The sequence below is a fragment of the Pristis pectinata genome, chromosome 5 (genome assembly GCF_009764475.1).
Source record: "Pristis pectinata isolate sPriPec2 chromosome 5, sPriPec2.1.pri, whole genome shotgun sequence".
Classification (NCBI taxonomy): domain Eukaryota; kingdom Metazoa; phylum Chordata; class Chondrichthyes; order Rhinopristiformes; family Pristidae; genus Pristis; species Pristis pectinata.
This window is the reverse complement of record NC_067409.1, coordinates 116,398,710-116,416,443: the sequence shown is the minus strand read 5'-3', so window position 1 is coordinate 116,416,443 and position 17,734 is coordinate 116,398,710. Positions and strand designations below refer to the sequence as shown.

The window sequence follows — 17,734 nt, the reverse complement described above, 5'->3', positions numbered from 1 at the left end:
TATTTTTCGTTATCTTTCAACAGGCCTGTTTTGTACTATAATTACTTTGGAGCACAAAACTACACATCAACTGGATTCTTGAAGTTCAAGAGAATCCAACAGTTGAATTTCTATTTTGAGCCCATAACTAGGCATTCATTACATTTTTTCCTTACTGAAAAAAATTGCCATAAACATACTGATTGAGAGGAGAAAAAAGGATGCATATCGTCTTATAAGTGACAGAAACTCTCCCAAATGTCCCGGAACCAACCAAAGCACCAAAATGCCGAGATGCCTTAGACAATGCAGAAATTAGTGTTTTTCAATCCAGGCTCACCATTGCTTCCCTCCTACCACATCTAACCCTCCTGTAACCCAGATTCATTTTATTACTATGCTCTGTTCTTTGACACTAACCAGTGGGGATGAGGGCAAGAATTTCCAAGACAAGGAAATTGATTCTCCCTCTCTCTTGCTTGTATGAACATTTTTTGGAATAGGTGTCCTACCCAGAAGCCAACATAGCTGACTTCAGATGAGGAGCAAGTAGATTTAGTATAGCCAGATGTATTTCTTAATCATTCTGCTTTATCATCGTTACCTTAATCATTCTGGCCACAAAACAACAGCAGCAATAGAAACACTGTGATAAGAAAATCAAAGCTGAAGGTCTCAAGAACGCAGCAAAGCTCTTCTCAAACAGGATCTCACAGACAACCTGTTGACTCCCAGCAAAACGAGCTAGAGTGTCCATAATGCCTGGAGTGCCACGAAGTACAAGAATACTACCACCAGTGAAGATACTCTTGGGTTCTCTACCAGAAAATACCAGGAATGGTTTGATGAGGATGACAAGGAGATCCAGGAGCTAATTATCCACAAACATCGTGCGGCAAGGGAATGGAAACAGCTCTACAGGTACCTCAGGGCTGAGGTTCAACAGAAAACTGTGACCGAAAGATCAAATGAAAGGTGTAAATAGGAAATTGAGGTCCAGCAACCTGATAATAATTATATATGCAGACTCTCCAGACCTTTCAAAACAATCTACTAACCTACACCCGCAAGAGCCCAACAAACTGTCAGCAAGAACACAGGAGAACTTTAAAGGAGTACTTCAAAGTCATGAATCTGTCCTCAACACAACTGCCCTCAACTCCGTCCCACAACCATCCTAAACCAACAAGTTGAAAAGGGCACATATCAACCAAAAACAAGGCTTCGGGAGCAGACAGTATCGCTGATGTTCTAAAGCTCAGTGCACTAATGTGATGAAATGATCTGTATGCATGGCATACAAAACCAAGTTTTACACTGTACCTCGATGCACGTGACAATAATAAACCAATTTACCAAGCTTCTCAAAGAGGAACTTCAGACAAAAATTCACCACCTCATCTCCCCTGTCTGGGAAGGGGAGAACCTTATGTTGCCTCTGGAGTTCCCCGATAGGTTTTCATTTCCAGTGTGTTACGTATTCTCAAAGTTGCTTGGAAAATATTGTCCTCCTGCCAATCACTTGCTGTGAGGAAGTGCAAAATAGTGTGCGTTTCAGGAGTCTGATGTCGTGTATAAAAACAATATAGTCATCCAGCAAGCATCTTCTGCTCTACCTGGAGTCTGTGAATCCCACACTGGCCTCATCAGCACCTTAGAACCCAAAGAATTGGAGTGGAAGTACATCATCCTTAATCCTGAGGTGCAGCCTATGAAGAGGAAAAAGGAATCTCACCTGGAGCACATGTGGCACAGAGACTGTAGAGAAGGAGAAGGCATGTAGAGTAAAGCCGCATTGTAACAGAGCAACAGGTATGTCAATACTTCAAACCTAAGGAACAGAGAAACACAGTTAAGGTCATCTTAAAGCACAAATAAAAAGATAAAGCATTTTTCCATATCTTCTGCAGTTTGCAAATATGTAAAAATTAACCAAATTCAATTTAACCTGTAGCTATCATTTCACCAATTATAATAAATAATGGAGCTAGATGTCTGGACTGATTTTAGCTGATTGTAATTAGGATATCACCTCCACAAACCACTATCTTTCATAAACACAACTGAGATCAAACAGTGCTGTGAAGTCAAAACCAACCACCAATTCATGCATCAATTTAGTTCTCACAAAATTAAAATAATTCAATGTTTCCAAGTGGTATTAATGGACAGTAATAAACCAGAGTAAAATCATTTTGACACTGACCTCAGTCTGACACTCTCAATAGTCCACGTGATATCAAGTTTCATAACATGGTTCACCTATCAGCAATTTGGCCAAACATTAAACATGGTATTGTTCCACAGATTTTAATTTCAAATTATACTTTAAATCTTGCTTATTTTTATGATCTGAGAAAACAGTAGACAACTATTAGCAGACTTGACTAGCTAACAGGTTTGTTCATAAACAAGAATGGGAGCATAGTTGTTTTTGGTAAAGGACAAGTGACCCAGAAGCCTGAACAACTAACCTGAAGATATGAGTTCAAATTCCACTACATCAGCTGGGAATTAAATCCTCTTACTAATTATCATCTATTGCCTTAGCTGATAAATTAGTACCTTCACGTTGAACATCATTTGGAAGCAGCACTGAGGATAGCAAGGGCACAGAACATATTTTGGGTGGGTGCTTCAATGTCCATCACCAAAAATGCCCAAGTTTCACCACTACTGACATTCTAGACCTCTTAAGTGGCGAGTAAACCAACACAAGATTGCAACCTAGTTGGCCTTGTCCTCACCAACTTACCAACAGTTGTACCTGTCCCTTGGCAGCATTTCTAAGAGTGACCACTACAGAGTACTTGGAGACAAAATTTGCTCTTTACATTGAGGACACCACCACCCATTCCTCTGCTGTGACATGTGACATTCCACCATGCTAAATAAGATTATCAGCTTAGTCACTCAAAACTAGGCATCCATGAAGCTTTGTGGGGCAGCAGGACTTACATAAATGTATTCTACCACAATCTGTAATCTTATCGTTCAGCAAGTTCCTCATTCTATAAGTTGGAGGACCAAATTTTGTTCGAAGTGCAGAATAATATGTCAGAAGCATCAAAAATGAGATGCCAACCTCCAAGTTCAACACAGGATTAAGATAAGAGATATCTTTATTAGTCGCATGTACATCAAAACACACAGTGAAATGCATCTTTTGCATAGTGTGTTCTGGGAGCAGCCCACAAGTGTCGTCACTCTTCCAGCGCCAGCATAGCATGCCCACTACTTCCTAACCCGTATGTCTTTGGAATGTGGAAGGAAACTGGAGCACCTAAAGGTAACCCATGCAGACACGAGGAGAACATACAAACTCCTTATAGACAGTGGCCAGAACTGAATCTGGTTCGCTGGCACTATAATAAAATTACGCTAACCGCTACACTAACACGCCTGCCCACATGGTCAACAGAATTAAATGATCCCACAAGCAATGGATTAAAGTTGTAGAGTGTTGTCACAACTGGTTGTGAATGGTGCTGAACAATTAAATAACACAGTCCATGAACATTTCCATTCTCAGTAATGAAATTGTTAAGGCTGAAGTGTTTGCAGCCATTTTCAGATGAAGATCTCAACTGGATAATCCATTTCAGCCTCCACTCAAGGACTCCAATATCACAAAGGGAGGCTTTAGCCAATTTGATTTACTCTTGGCAATATCAAGAAACAGCTGAATGCACAAGATATAGTGCAAGACCATTAATTTGTCAGCTATTGTGCTCAGTTTTGTGCTCCAGAATTGGTTACCAACCTAACCAAGCTGTTCCAGATACAATACTGACATTTGACTGACAACGTGGAAAATTGCCCAGGTTGCTTTATGCTCAAAAAGCAAAAAAAAATCAAAATTTGGCTAACTACCATCCCACCAGTACATTCTCAATCATCAGTGAAGTAATGCAAGGTGACATCTATTATTTATTAGGTGCTAATTATTCACTCATAACTGCTCAACAAAGCTAGGTTTAGATTCTACTAGAAGCACAACTCCAGACTTCCTTACGGCTTGCTACAAGCATGGACCAAAGAGCTAGGTTGAAAGATGACACAAAAGTAATTATTTTTGATATCAGGGGTATTTGACAGAATGTGACATCAAAGAGAGCCTAAATACCTCCCCGCACATTCATTAGCCTGTTATCACCAAAGCCCCTAACAACAACATCCTGGAGTCACCACTGACCAGAAACTTAAGTGGACCAAAAAAAATACAAAGATTGACTCAAACAGCAATCACAAGACTCAAGTATTCCACAGCAACTGATTGACCTCCTAACCCCCATAATCTCTCCACTACCTAGGTAAATTGGGAGCATGATGGAATACTCCCATTTGCCTAGAGAATTCCAGTAGAATCTTGGTAAAGCTGCCCACTTGATTGGAACCCCATCCACCATCTATAATATTCACTCGAACACCACATCTTAGCAGCACCAATTCATCAAGGTTTCTTTGACAGCTCCTCCCAAACTCTTATACCTAGGGACACCATTTCGTGCAAGCTCCTGTCGAAGTCACATTCCACCCAGGCTGTAGAATGCATATCGTTGAACTTTCAACAGCCTTGGCTTAAAATCCTGGAACTTCCTCCAAGTATAATGACTTTGAGCACCTTCACCACACATAGGACAGCAACTTAATGTTTTCTTTTCAGCAATTCACATCTCAGAAAAGAATTAAAATAAAACTCTTGGATAGCTAGGCATTAACTTAATTTTCATGAATTATATTTTGTTAACAATCTTAAAATCCTGGACTTGAAAGAGTGGATACTTAGCAGCTTGAATTAAAATTCAGAAGCAATGATATTTAATTGTTTAAAATTAATACATTAGTCTCAGTTCTTACTATTAATTACTTATACTATTTTACAAATGTTTTAGTATCTTAAGTCCAACAACCTACCTGTTTTGTGCTGTAAAAGTTTCCCTTTGACAATGAGGTCCAGTATATACAACTCTAGTTAAGCCATGTCGAGATAAAGCGCCTTCTGTAAGTGCCATAGAACCAAAACTAGAAGGCTGAAGCACCAAGGTTAATTAACAAAGTATACATTAAGTAACAAAATCTATCACATATTTTGAAAAATAATTGTTTTGCAATGTCCTGAATGCAGTGCAGTGTGATATCAAAATATTGTACCATGGAGTAGAGACATTTTAGTGCTGCAAAGCAGATACCAATATTAGTGACAATGCTATGATGAAGAAAAATTGAAAATATAGAGATTGCATTAGTGTCTAAAGAGTTAATAAGATGATCTCCTTAGCACAAAGCAACTAACTATACTGCTACATGATTACAGGTGTTTAAGCTAACATGGAATATTAATTAAATGCCTGGTGATGCAACAAGCCAATTCAAATTACCTAACATTTCTGGATTTGAAATTTTTGCAGGGCTCCTATTTTACTTATTGAATCAAACTCCTTTTCTACTTACAAAACTCAACACAACATTTCTGCAGTCAAGATTTGACATATTCATTCGAAAGGCGCTTTGTTATAGGAGGCCTCACAGAAAACCAGTCGCTGGAACTTACACCAAGCAAGTGTGGATAGGGGAGTCATGAACACAGCAGCTTGCTGATTATTGAGGTGGGCTGGATACAAACATTATGCAAGCTGGATGTTGTTAAACGCTGTTGTATCAGAAAGGCAGGAAAGGATCAATAAGATATAAATGAGGAAACTCAAAGAATTGATAATAGGTTTTAAAATCAGAAGACACAAAAGACTGCAGATGCTGGAATGTTTGTTCCTTTATAATCAGAAGAACTGAAAAACAGATGAGTGGTTATTATTTTCAGAAGTTCCAGTAACATTCTCTACCTCAAGACAGGAGGATAATTGATCTTAATCTTTGAAAAACTTTCAGATAGCTAGCAAGATATTTGAGATATGTTTTCTAACACTTGATTTGAAGAACATTCAAAAGTGATGATTTTCAAAAATCAGATTAATGGGGTTGAGAAGTAACTAAGTTTTAGAAGTAATTGAATCATCAATTTAATAAATGGGGAGTTTAGAATTTCCAATGATTTCAGGAAGCAATTGTGATACAGTCAACATTTAAAAAAAAATCAGATCTCATCAAGCCAGCAACATTTTGAATGCTTTTATCCTCACCCACATTAACATTCTCCCTTAAGCTCTGCAAACACATTCACTCCTTACATTTGGCCATTTGCACTTTTCAGCACAACTCAAACACAAGAATATGCATCAGGCCAGTCAGAATCTCTGGAGGAAGAAACAGATTTAATGATACAGGTTGATAATCTTTCAGAGTTCTGATGACACAGTAATAACATATTGCACTTTTGTATTTCAGTAGAGCTTGTTACAAAGCATTCAGGAAGAACAATCTTGATTGAAATTTGGCTCATCTCTACTCCAGAGATGTCAAGAAAAACTGTAGCATACCAATTTACTTGTTAGGAAACAGATTTTGGATTTAAGAAAATACTATAAGCTTGATACATTTCCATTTTTCATGAGACTATTGAAGGAAGTGTAACAAAATAAGCTTGACAGATCATTACATCTTGTATCCCCAGTTCTCTTATTCAATATTTGGTGGCCTTCAGTGGTTTACATTCCAAGCACTAGAATTCTTTCCCAAATCTCTTCAATTCTCCTCCTTTAAGGCACTATTAAAACTTCCATCTTTGACATTATGTTTCATTCTTTTGCTAAGTTTTAACTGATAACGTAGCAGTGAAGTCTCTTGAAATATTTCATCGTATAACACTAAACTGCTGTTACTCCAATTATTTCGGAGTGTAGTGAGACTGCATCAGGAATACTGTGTACAGGTCTAGTCTTCCTACCTAAAAAAGGATATACTTGTGATGGAAGAAGTGCAGTAAATTCACCAGATTTATCCCTAGGCAATGCATTTGTTATATGAGCAGAGCTTAAAACAGGCCAAACTTATCTTCCAAACTACAGAATAATGAGATTGAAAGTGGCACCAAAGTTTAAGATCAGCCACAATCATTTTTGGTAATGGGTCAATTGCAAGGGGTTGAATGGCCTGCTTCTGCTTTTATCTCTTATGTTCTAATGCATTAAAACTCCATGAAGAACTATGCCTAGTCCAGCTTGTAGAGTATTCAAACCGGATTATCAGCACAAATTTGTTAAATGTCAGAATTCGAGAAAGGAGGAAGGTGGTTGGGAAGGCAGATAAGAGAAATAAATTACTTCTCCTCAACAGGGATCCCCATTAGTGCTGCACAGCAATCCACCAGATTCAGCCATCCACATAAAATTGGTTTGAATTGCATGTTCCAATTTCTCCCATACTTTACAACAAACCAATAAAGAAATGCAAAGTACAAAAGGCTAATTTATTTATTTCTTACTTTCCAAAATATAATCCAAAAGAAAATTTAAAATTTGGTTATTTTTAAAATAAAATATTCCTTTGAACAGTGATTGGTTTAGATACAAGAACTCCTTCAGTATTAAAAATAGTATCATTGTCAACTAAATTTGGTTCTGTTAAACACAAAATTTTAATCACAAAGACAGTTACATGATGCTTGCTGCAGTGCCTTCAAGACCAATAAAATATATACACTTTATTGACAAATTTCAAGATCATATAGGGTAAACAGAATTAGCCCCTTACCTCATGGTACACTGAGGGCTTTGATAGGGATGGGACAGTAAAAGATTGCACTTTGCTGGATCCATCTTTATCTACAATTTCCTGGAAAACAATCAGAAACTTGAGTCTTCGATTTGGATAACAATTTGGCATTCAAACGTCAACAGTACATAAACTACTTAAACTTAAGTACTTTATGCACTCAGAGTGATTTGTTCAATCAAATAGCCCTGAGTTCCATGCTAAAATAATGGCTAGTATGTAAACAGGATCAGAAATGTATAAAACATCTGTAATTGCAGCAAGGTGGAGATAGACCATAAATTACAAATTGCCACAAGCTTCTTGAATTTTGCACTACTCCATTTTTAGCCTTGTAAAAGTAGCAGCTTATCATTAACCTGTCCACAAGCTTCATGAAGCATTGTGTTTGAACATTAAAGGGATCACTAAACTCTCCATGACGAGTAATTAAGTGCATAAATACCCTTTTAATGATATGATGATTCATAATGACTGCAATTCAGCCCCTCTGCCACAGAAAATGAAATACTTGAACTTTGGAGCCTCGTTCTTTCAGATAGTTAATTATTGGTGATTTTAATATCAAATACAATTTTACTTTCAGTCTTGGATTTAGACAGCAAACAATTCTTAAAACTCACTAAAGAAATGCACTGAGATTTCATGGCTCACTGAGATCCCAGATTAGCCATAATAGCTTGCATCTTACAGAGCAAAATTAAAACCGGGTGCAGAAAAATGTCTAAAAAAGATCAAAGCACAAGATCCCCTATCCCATCAAGTTCTGGTCAACTGGCAGAACTTGTACCTTTCTTTAAAAAGGTTATGATTGATTAATGAGAACTTTTGCATGATTACCAATTACCTCATTTTGGATGCTGAGAACTTGCAATTACTTGACAATATATCCCAAAGGCAATGATCTATTGTTTTCTGTGTAGTTACTATGTTTTAAGTTAAAAGTTATGACTGTAGACTAAATACAAAAGGCAATGGCAATCCTAGAAGTACCCAAACAAAGCCATACACTGTTCTGAGCCCTCAATATAAACTTGGCTGTTGAATTACATTTATATTATATCTGCCTTTTAATATTACATACCAAGTTGTAGATGCCCAAGAGAAGAGCCTCAATACAGCCACTACTGTGCATGTCCCGTGTTGATATGACTGAAAGGTAGCTCCATACGAGTTCAGGAAGAAACTGTAATGTGAATCTCTTCAGTTCAAACTCACCACTGCGATAAAATTCAAACAACTGGTGGCAAACTGGCTCCAGCAACTAAAATTAAAATCAAAATATGGAAATGTTTCCAGAAAATATCTATTTAATTTTGTGAATAAGCTGAAGGAAATAAAATGATAAAATTAACATCACAGTAACAACAATGTCTGGCTGCATGCATGTTACAGAACCCTGGCACCTTGTTTGTTCGGGAAAATGCTACTTGCTGTACTCTCATGTTAGAGCAGATGCTTACAAGTTTATATGGCACCCTTGTTAAAAATTGTACTGAGTCATACCATTTCTGCTTGCCTAAAAACATACTGCAGAACATCCTGAACTTTTAAAACCTGTTGTGACTACAATAAGATTTCTTTATTAGTCACATGTACATCGAAACACACAGTGAAATGTATTGTTTTGCGTAGAGTGTTCTGGGGGCAGCCCGCAAGTGTCGCCACACTTCCGGCGCCAACAAAGCATGCCCACAACTTCCTAACCCGTATGTCTTTGGAATGTGGGAGGAAATCGGAGCACCCGGAGGAAACCCACACAGACACAGGGAGAACGTACAAACTCCTTACAGACAGCAGCTGGAATTTATAGCTCAACTTGTTGCTGAAATATATTGATATTTTGGATGGGATGGGAAGTCAAAGTACTGCAGCTTATATTTATGTAACATCATTCATGAAATAAAATGCTCCAAGGTATTGCAGATGTTGGAATAAAATACACGGTAGTGTAGCGGTTAGCATAACACTATTACAGCTCCAGCGTCGAGTTCAATTCCCGCCGCTGTCTGTAAGGAGTTTCTACGTTCTCCGTGTCTGCATGGGTTTCCTCTGAGTGCTCCAGTTTCCTCCCACATTCCAAAGATGTACAAGTTAGGAAGTTGTGGGCATGATATGTTGGCGCCAGAAGCATGGCGACACCTGCGGGCTGCCCCCAGAACACTCTACGCAAAAGATGTGTTTCACTGTGTGTTTCGATGTACATTTATGTGAAGAGCAGAAGGATGACGAGACTGAAGGTAGGACCGAATAGAGACAAAGGTGGGAAGATGTGCCTGGAAGCTGTGGAAGTGGGCGAGGTTCTCAATGAATACTTCTCTTCAGTAAGAGAGGGGCCTTGATGACGCTGAGGACAGTGTTGATGTTCTGGAGCATGTAGATATCAAGAGGGTGGATGTGTTGGAGCTGTTAGAAAATATTAGGACAGGTAAGTCCCCGGGGCCTGATGGAATATTCCCCAGGCTGCTCTGCGAGGCGAGGAAGGAGATTGCTGAACCGTTGGCTAGGATCTTTGAGTCCTCTTTGTCCATAGGAATGGTACCAGAGGATTGGAGGGTGGAGCTGACCTTTAAACCACACCTAAAAACTATCTAACCCCTTCCCCCCACATATCCCTCTATTTTAAATTCCTCCGTATGCTTATCTAGCAATCTCTTGAATTTGACCAATGTACCCGCCTCCACCACCACCCCAGAGAGTGCATTCCATGCCCCACCCAATGAGTAAAAAAAACCTCCTTCTGGTATCTCCCTTGAACTTCCCACCCATTACCTTGAAGCCATGCCCTCTTGTATTGAGCATTGGTCCCCTTGGGAAAGAGGCACTGGCTGTCTACTCTACCTATTCCTCTTAATATTTTGCATACCTCTATCATGTCTCCTTTCAGCTTCCTTCTCTCCAAAGAGTAAAACACTAGCTCCCTTAGTCTCTCCTCATAATGCATATTCTCTAAACCAGACAGCACCCTGGTAAATCTCCTCTGCACCCTTTCCAAAGGGATGACTGGAGACACCTTTGACTCTGATGCAAGTTGTGGGAGCAGAAAGACCATGTGAGATGACAAGGTGCAGAAGATCACTGTGAATATGGGTAGGAGATTTTATACAAAAGAAAGAAAAGGTAATGGAAGCAATGTATGAATTGGGATTGAAATTGAACAAATGCTTATTTTCCCAATTCCTTTGAGAAACTTGGGGTGGAGCTTGGAGAGTGGTAGAGAAGTAGGACTCTGAAAAGAGAAGAACAAAATTAAGTTTTTATCAGGGGTGGGGAAGGGTAGAGGAACCAATAGGAGGTTTATTAACGCACATCCACTCCAGCAAACGGGAAGGGGGACTTGGTACGAAGAGTGGCATTGGAGGAAGGTTTAAGTAGCAAAGATTCAGCGCATGTGAGAAGTGTAAAGTCAAAATCTTGATGTTAAAACAATCACCCAGAACAATAACACTTGTCTTGTGGATGATATACTAGAAGAAAAAGAGGTATGGTGTTCGTTGATCATTTGGCCTAGTTCAACGAGAAAATACTGGGGAGAGCGATTGTGATAGGAATGGGACATCATTAGACCCTAGTTGATATATTTGGTTAGGTGGTCTGCAAGAGGGCAGGATGGAACTGGCAAAGCTGCAGCTTATACTAAAATAGCAAAGGATATCTCAATGCCGAAAGATACTGAGAACATCCAGTACTAAAAGCAGAATAAGAAAGCAATGGAATAGCAATGAGTTGCAACAACGTCTCGCAATCGGATAAGGGTTAAAGTACCAATCGCAGCATGAAATGTTAAGTGGGCCAACACAAGGAAAAGTCCGATCAGAGGGCCCAGGGTCCAAAAGGGACGAAAAGAAAGACGCTGGGGTTGCAGCAGTAGCCAAATTACGCATTGGGAGGGAACTCAGAAACCATGCTATGAAGGTGTTGAGTAGACAAGATTCTGCACCACAGAAGAATGCCACTCAACCCAACATGTTTGTGTGCTTACAACATCTTCACTGAGAGAATGGAAGAGGCATAAGTAATTCAAAATTCAAATCAGATGTTTATTGGTGGGGTGAAGTAGTCCTGCATTTATATAATGGCTTTATTGTGTATATAAAAAAAGTCACATGGTATTTCAGAGACTAATGAGCAATATCAAGTCAAAAAAGAGAAATGAGCAAGCGTGTCCAGATATACAGTCAAAGGTATGGCTTTACAGAGGATCTTGGAGATGGAATAAAGTCACTGATAAAATTAAAAGGGAAATGCAAAGCACCTAGTTTATAAAGCTGAAGAATTAGGTAGGACAGAATCCAAACTAAACACTACTGTATTTTTGTTCCTACCTCACTATGTGATTCACTGATGACTGTGTACAACTCTGAAACCAGAGTACTCTTGCATTTTAAACTTGAAGCATAGCTGGATATGGAGGTCTCAGGAATTGTCTGAATTCAAAATAAAGAAAAAAGAGTAAATGCAATATACTTCACTTTAAATAGCAGCTCTGTTACATGCCTGTAGTCATTTTTCAAAATTTAAAAAATGCAAGTATTTTTCATGGTTATTAACAGGAAAAGACAAATTCTATTGTAGCAAATCGAAAATGTGTGCTTTTATCACAATAACCAATAGGAACAAGGTTGCTGGAATCCCTTCTTGACCACTAGCAGGACATCTAGAAATATTTCCACTTAAAATGTACATCTAGATGGTGGGAAAATGTGCTGCCATTACAAACACTCCATTACTCTGATGGTGCATGAAGTTATTGGTATACAGTTAAAAGAACAATTACTTATTTATTTCTGGCTTAGCGGACAAATCTAAAATTTCCCACTTATCCACTCCAATTAAGTTTTAGTTCAAAGTAGTAAACAAAATATTAAAAGTATCCACTGTCATCTGTAATTTATTTTAAGAGGAAAGAAATTATTAATCCCCAACCTCCCAAACAAGTTGCTAAAGCAGAAGAAAGCATAAACCAGAAAAATCTGTAAAGAAAGATATTTTTGGCATGTTGAAATTGGTCAGAATGGTGTGTCTAGATGCATGACATCATCAATAAGAAAATAATACAGTACAGCTTCTCATTTGTTTTTACAAAAACAATTGAATAGCCTCTACCTTCAGTTCCAGTAAATACCTCTAACCCTATTGATTGACACTTTAATTCATTTGAAGGACCTTGATAGGTTCTGGTAATTTTGAGTTGCTATTACAAATGCAAGCTGCTATTCTACGTGCTGTACCAGAAAGAAAAATTACATTTAGCTACACTCCTAAGCCTGGACCTCCCTCTCCCTGGTTCTGAAGATCACAGTAACTCTCAACTACCTAGTCAATGAATCATTGTAGGCAGCTAATTTTGCATGATTGCAGGCAGCCATCAATAGCATTCTGAGTCATACGGCACAGAAACAAGTCCATCAGCCCCCTTGTCCATACCAACCATTGAACACCCATCTATACTAATCCCATTTTCCAGCACTTGGCCTGTAGCCTTCTATGCCGATGCCTTGGCAATTCAAATGCTTGTCTTGATACTTAAATCTTGCAAGTGTCTGCCTTCACCACCCTTTCAGGCAATGTTTCAGGTTCCAATCACTCTCTGGATTAAAAAAAAGTCTTCCTCGGATTCCCTCTAAACCTTCCACCCCTTACCTTAAGCATATGTTCTCTGATTTTAAATACCTCTGCTATATGGAAAGGTTTTTAAGTGCCTACCCTGTGCCCTTCATAATTTTGTACTCTCCTTCCACCTCCTCCACAGAACAATACAGCACAATACAGGCCCTTCAGCCCACCATGTTTTGCCGACCTTTAAACCACGCCTAATACTATCTAACCCCTTCCTCCCACATATCCCTCCATATGCTTATCTAACAACCTCTTGAACTCGACCAATGTACCTGCCTCCAACACAACCCCAGGCAGTGCATTCTATGTGCCAACCACTCTCTGGGTGAAAAACCTCCCTCTGATATCTCCCTTGAACTTCCCACCCATTACTTTAAAGCCATGCCCTCTTCTATTGAGCACTGGTGCCCTGGGAAAGAGGCGCTGGCTGTCTATCTATTCCTTTTAATATTTTGTATACTTTTATCATGTCTCCCTTCATTCTCCTTCTCTCCAAAGAGTAAAGCCCTAGTTCCCTTAGTCTCTCCTCATAATCCATACTCTCCAAACCAGGCAGCATCCTGGTAAATCTCCTCTGCACCCTTTCCGATACTTCCACATCCTTCCTATAACGAGGCAACCAGAACTGGACACAGTACTCTAAGTGTGGCCCAACCAGAGTTTTGTAGAGCTGCATCATTACCTTGCGGCTCTTAAACTTGATCCCACGACTTATGAAAGCTAACATCCCATAAGCTTCCTTAACTACCCTATCCACCTGTGAAGCAACTTTCAGTGACCTGTGGATATGAACCCCCAGATCCCTCTGCTTCTCCACACTACCCAGAATCCTGCCATTAACCTTGTACTCCGCCTTGGAGTTTGTACTTCCAAAGTGTACCACCTCACACTTCTCTGGATTGAACTCCATCTGCCACTTCTCAGCCCGGCTCTGCATCCTATCAATATCTCTCTGCAATCTTTGACAGTCCTCCACACTATCCACAACACCACCGACCTTTGTGTCGTCTGCAAACTTGCTAACTCACCCTTCTACCCCTTCATCCAAGTAATTAATAAATATTCCAAAGAAAACAAACCCAGCCTATTCAGTGTCCCCTCAAAATGAAATGCTCCATCACAGCATCATCCTGGTGAATCTCCTCTCCACCACGTCCAGAGCAACCACGTCCTTCCTATTGTACAATGACAGAAATATACACAGTATTCCATCTATGGCCTAATCAAAGTTTCGAAGTTGTCTCAATCTCTCTGCTCTTATTCTGTGTACCCAAGATAATGTCCCATATGCCTTCTTAACCACCTTACCTATGTGTGCTGTTGCACTTGTACTCCAAGATCCCTCTGGTCCCTACCATTCATAGTAAATATCAGATACTTACTGTAAAACCTCATTTTCTAGGATTAAACTCCATCTTATCAACTGATCAACATTGTTCTCTAGCTGAAGACAACCCTCATTACTATCCAAAACACCAACCTTCTTGACAACTGCAAACTTAATCACACATCTTACTTTTACATCCAGATAATGTATGCTAATAACAAAAAGCAAGGGCTCCTGTACTGATCCCTGCAGTAATTCTGCGAGAATCAGTATACCTCTGATCACAAGCTTCCAATCTCATTTATCATCAATATAGCAATTATGGCATCTGTCAAATTATTTTACCAACATTTACTACACTGCAGGCGAGGCAAATTTTTCCATCTGAAAACAATCCTCGCTGTCTAGTGAAAAATCAAGGTTGACATTGAGCCCGTTGGTCTGAAATTCACAGAATTAGCAACCTTATTGGGACTCTCTTCACAGGATACGCAGCAATGGCAGCAGCTTCCAGACCACCAACTTATCCCTGCATATGGAACAATGTTAATCCGCCAAGGAGAAACAATTGAACAATTCCCAAAATGCTAGCCAAGTGAAACAAATAATAAACAAATGGAAAATCATTGACATCAACGCATTGCATTAGTTCAGTGGCCCCTCTGAAGCTGCAAACTGGCTGCTAGAAGGCTGCTCCCTTTGCTTTCAAGTGCATGCTGATATCCTTTACAACTCATGAGAAGCTCTTGCCCTAGAAGGGCCATTTCAGTCTGCTAGCCTTGGTCAATTCAAGGAATGGATGGTTGGCTGTGGGACACAGGTGAGCATGCTGCCCAAGAGGCCACAATGCGAGGTGAATTGGCAGAGAAAAGGCACGTGTCAGCCTGAAATCATAGGTCTCTGGGTCCTGTTGTCTTAATTTCACTTCTCAGAGTCAGTTCTCTGCGCAATTCCAGCAAGATTCACACTACATTAAAGGAGTTTTGCTCCTTCAAAAGAAAGTTCACACATGCCCCACGTCTGCTCCCACTGAACAATCTACTCACATAATGCATCACTTGCAGTTTAGAGATCAGCTAAATATTGACAGATAGAACATACAGCACATTACAGGCCCTTCATCCCACAAGGCTGTGCCGACATTTTATCCTACTCTAAGATCTATCCAACCCTTCCCCTCCACATAACCCCCATAGTCTCTTAAATGCCCCTAATATACCTGTCTCCACCGCCTCTGCCAGCAGTGTATTCTACGCACCCACCACACGGTGTAAAAAAAACTTACCCCTGACATCCCCCTTATACCTTCCTCCAATCACCTTAAAATTATGACCCCTCATGTTGGCCATTTTCACGCTGGGAAAAAGTCTCTGACTGTCCACTTCATCCATGCCTCTTATCATCTTGTACACCTCCATCAAGTCAACTTCAATCCAAAAAGAAAAGCCCAGCTAGCACAACCTACCCTCAAAGACATGCTCACCAATCCAGGCAGCATCCTGGCAAATCTCCTCTGCACCCTCTCTAAAGCTTCCACATCCTTCCTATAATGAGGCAACCAGAACTGAACATGATACTCCAAGTGTGGTCTGACCAGTTTTATAGAGCTGCAACACTACCTCGTGGCTCTTGAACTCAGTACCCTGACTAATGAAGGCCAGCACACCGTATGCCTTCTTAACAACCCTATCAACCTGCACGGCAACCTTGAGGAATCTATGGATGTGGACCCCAAGATCCTTCTGTTCCTGCACACTGCTAAGAGTCCTGCCATTAACCTTGTATTCTCCCTTCAAATTCGATCTTCCAAAGTATATCACTTCACACTTTTCCGGGCTGAACTCCATCTGCCACTGCTCAGCCCAGGTCCACATCCCCTCAATGCCCTGTTGTAACGTACAGCTACCTTCTACGGCATCCACACCACCACCAACCTTTGTGTCATCTGCAAACTTACCAACCCACCATTCCACATCCTCATCCAAGTCATTTATATATAAAAAAAATCACAAAGAGCAGGGGTCCCAGAACAGATCCCTGCAGAACACCACTGGTTACCAACTTGCAGTCAGAATACACTCCACCTACTACCACCCTCTGTCTTCTATGGGCGAGCCAAATCTGAATCCACACAGCCAAGTTTCCCTCGATCCCATGCCTCCTGACTTTCTGAATGAGCCTTCCATAAGGAACCTTATCAAACGCCTCACTAAAATCCATGTATACCACATCCAATGCTCTACCTTCATCAATGTGCTTTGTCACATCCTCAAACAATTCAATCAGGCTTGTGAGGCACAACCTGCCCCTCACAAAGCCATGCTGACTGTCCCTAATCAGCCTATGCTTCTCCGAATGCCCATAAATCCTGACTCTAAGAATCTTCACCAGTAATTTGCCCATCCACTGAAGTAAGACTCACTGGCCTGTAATTCCCAGGGTTATCCCTACTCCCTTTCTTAAACAAAGGAACAACATCTGCCACCCTCCAATCATCTAGCACTACTCCTGTGGCCAGTGAGGATGCAAAGATCGTTGCCAATGGTGCAGCAATCTCTTCCCTCGCTTCCTGTAATAACCTTGGATATATCCCATCTGGTCCCTGTGATTTCTCTATCTTAACATTTTCAGAAGGTCCAGCATATCCTCTTTCCTCATGTCGACGTGCCCCAGCATATCAGCCTGTTGTATGCCAACCTCACAAACGTCAAGGTCTCTCTCGCTGGTGAATACTGAACCAAAATATTCATTAAGGACCTCTCCTATCTCTTCCGACTCCAGGAACATATTTCCTCTTTTATCCCTTATCAGCCCGACCCTCACTCGTCATCCTCCGATTCTTCACGTGTGCAGAACACCTTTGGGTTTTCCTTCATCTTATTCGCCAAGGCCTTCTCATGTCTCTTTCTAGCTCTCCCTAGTCCATTCTTATGCTCCCTCCTGGCTACCCTGTCTCCAGGGACCCGTCTGATCCAACCTATGCAGAACCCCATGCAAGTAGTCCCTGAACAACCTCCACATTTCCGTTGTGCACTTCCCCAAGAATATCTGTTCCCAATTTACACTCCAAAGTTCCTGCCTAATAGCATCATAATTCCCCCACCCCCAATTAAATACTTTCCCATATCGTCTGCTCCT

The 17,734-nt window shown here is 40.3% G+C and overlaps 1 protein-coding gene across 5 annotated transcripts in view; it reads right to left on the bottom strand.

Annotated features, from left to right (window-relative positions):
* hycc1 (hyccin PI4KA lipid kinase complex subunit 1) overlaps window positions 1–17,734 on the bottom strand; it is a 110,801-nt gene that overhangs the window by 29,795 nt on the left and 63,272 nt on the right. For 4 of the 5 annotated variants that reach the window (XM_052015384.1, XM_052015389.1, XM_052015387.1 and 1 more), the window contains 5 exons: window positions 11,976–12,077; window positions 8,735–8,914; window positions 7,630–7,710; window positions 4,897–5,012; window positions 1,715–1,810 (listed from right to left, as the gene is read on the bottom strand). In XM_052015384.1, the coding sequence (XP_051871344.1) occupies window positions 1,715–1,810; window positions 4,897–5,012; window positions 7,630–7,710; window positions 8,735–8,914; window positions 11,976–12,077 (575 nt within the window). The remainder of the gene's footprint in view (window positions 1–1,714; window positions 1,811–4,896; window positions 5,013–7,629; window positions 7,711–8,734; window positions 8,915–11,975; window positions 12,078–17,734) is intronic. The other variant, XM_052015388.1, reaches the window with a different exon arrangement.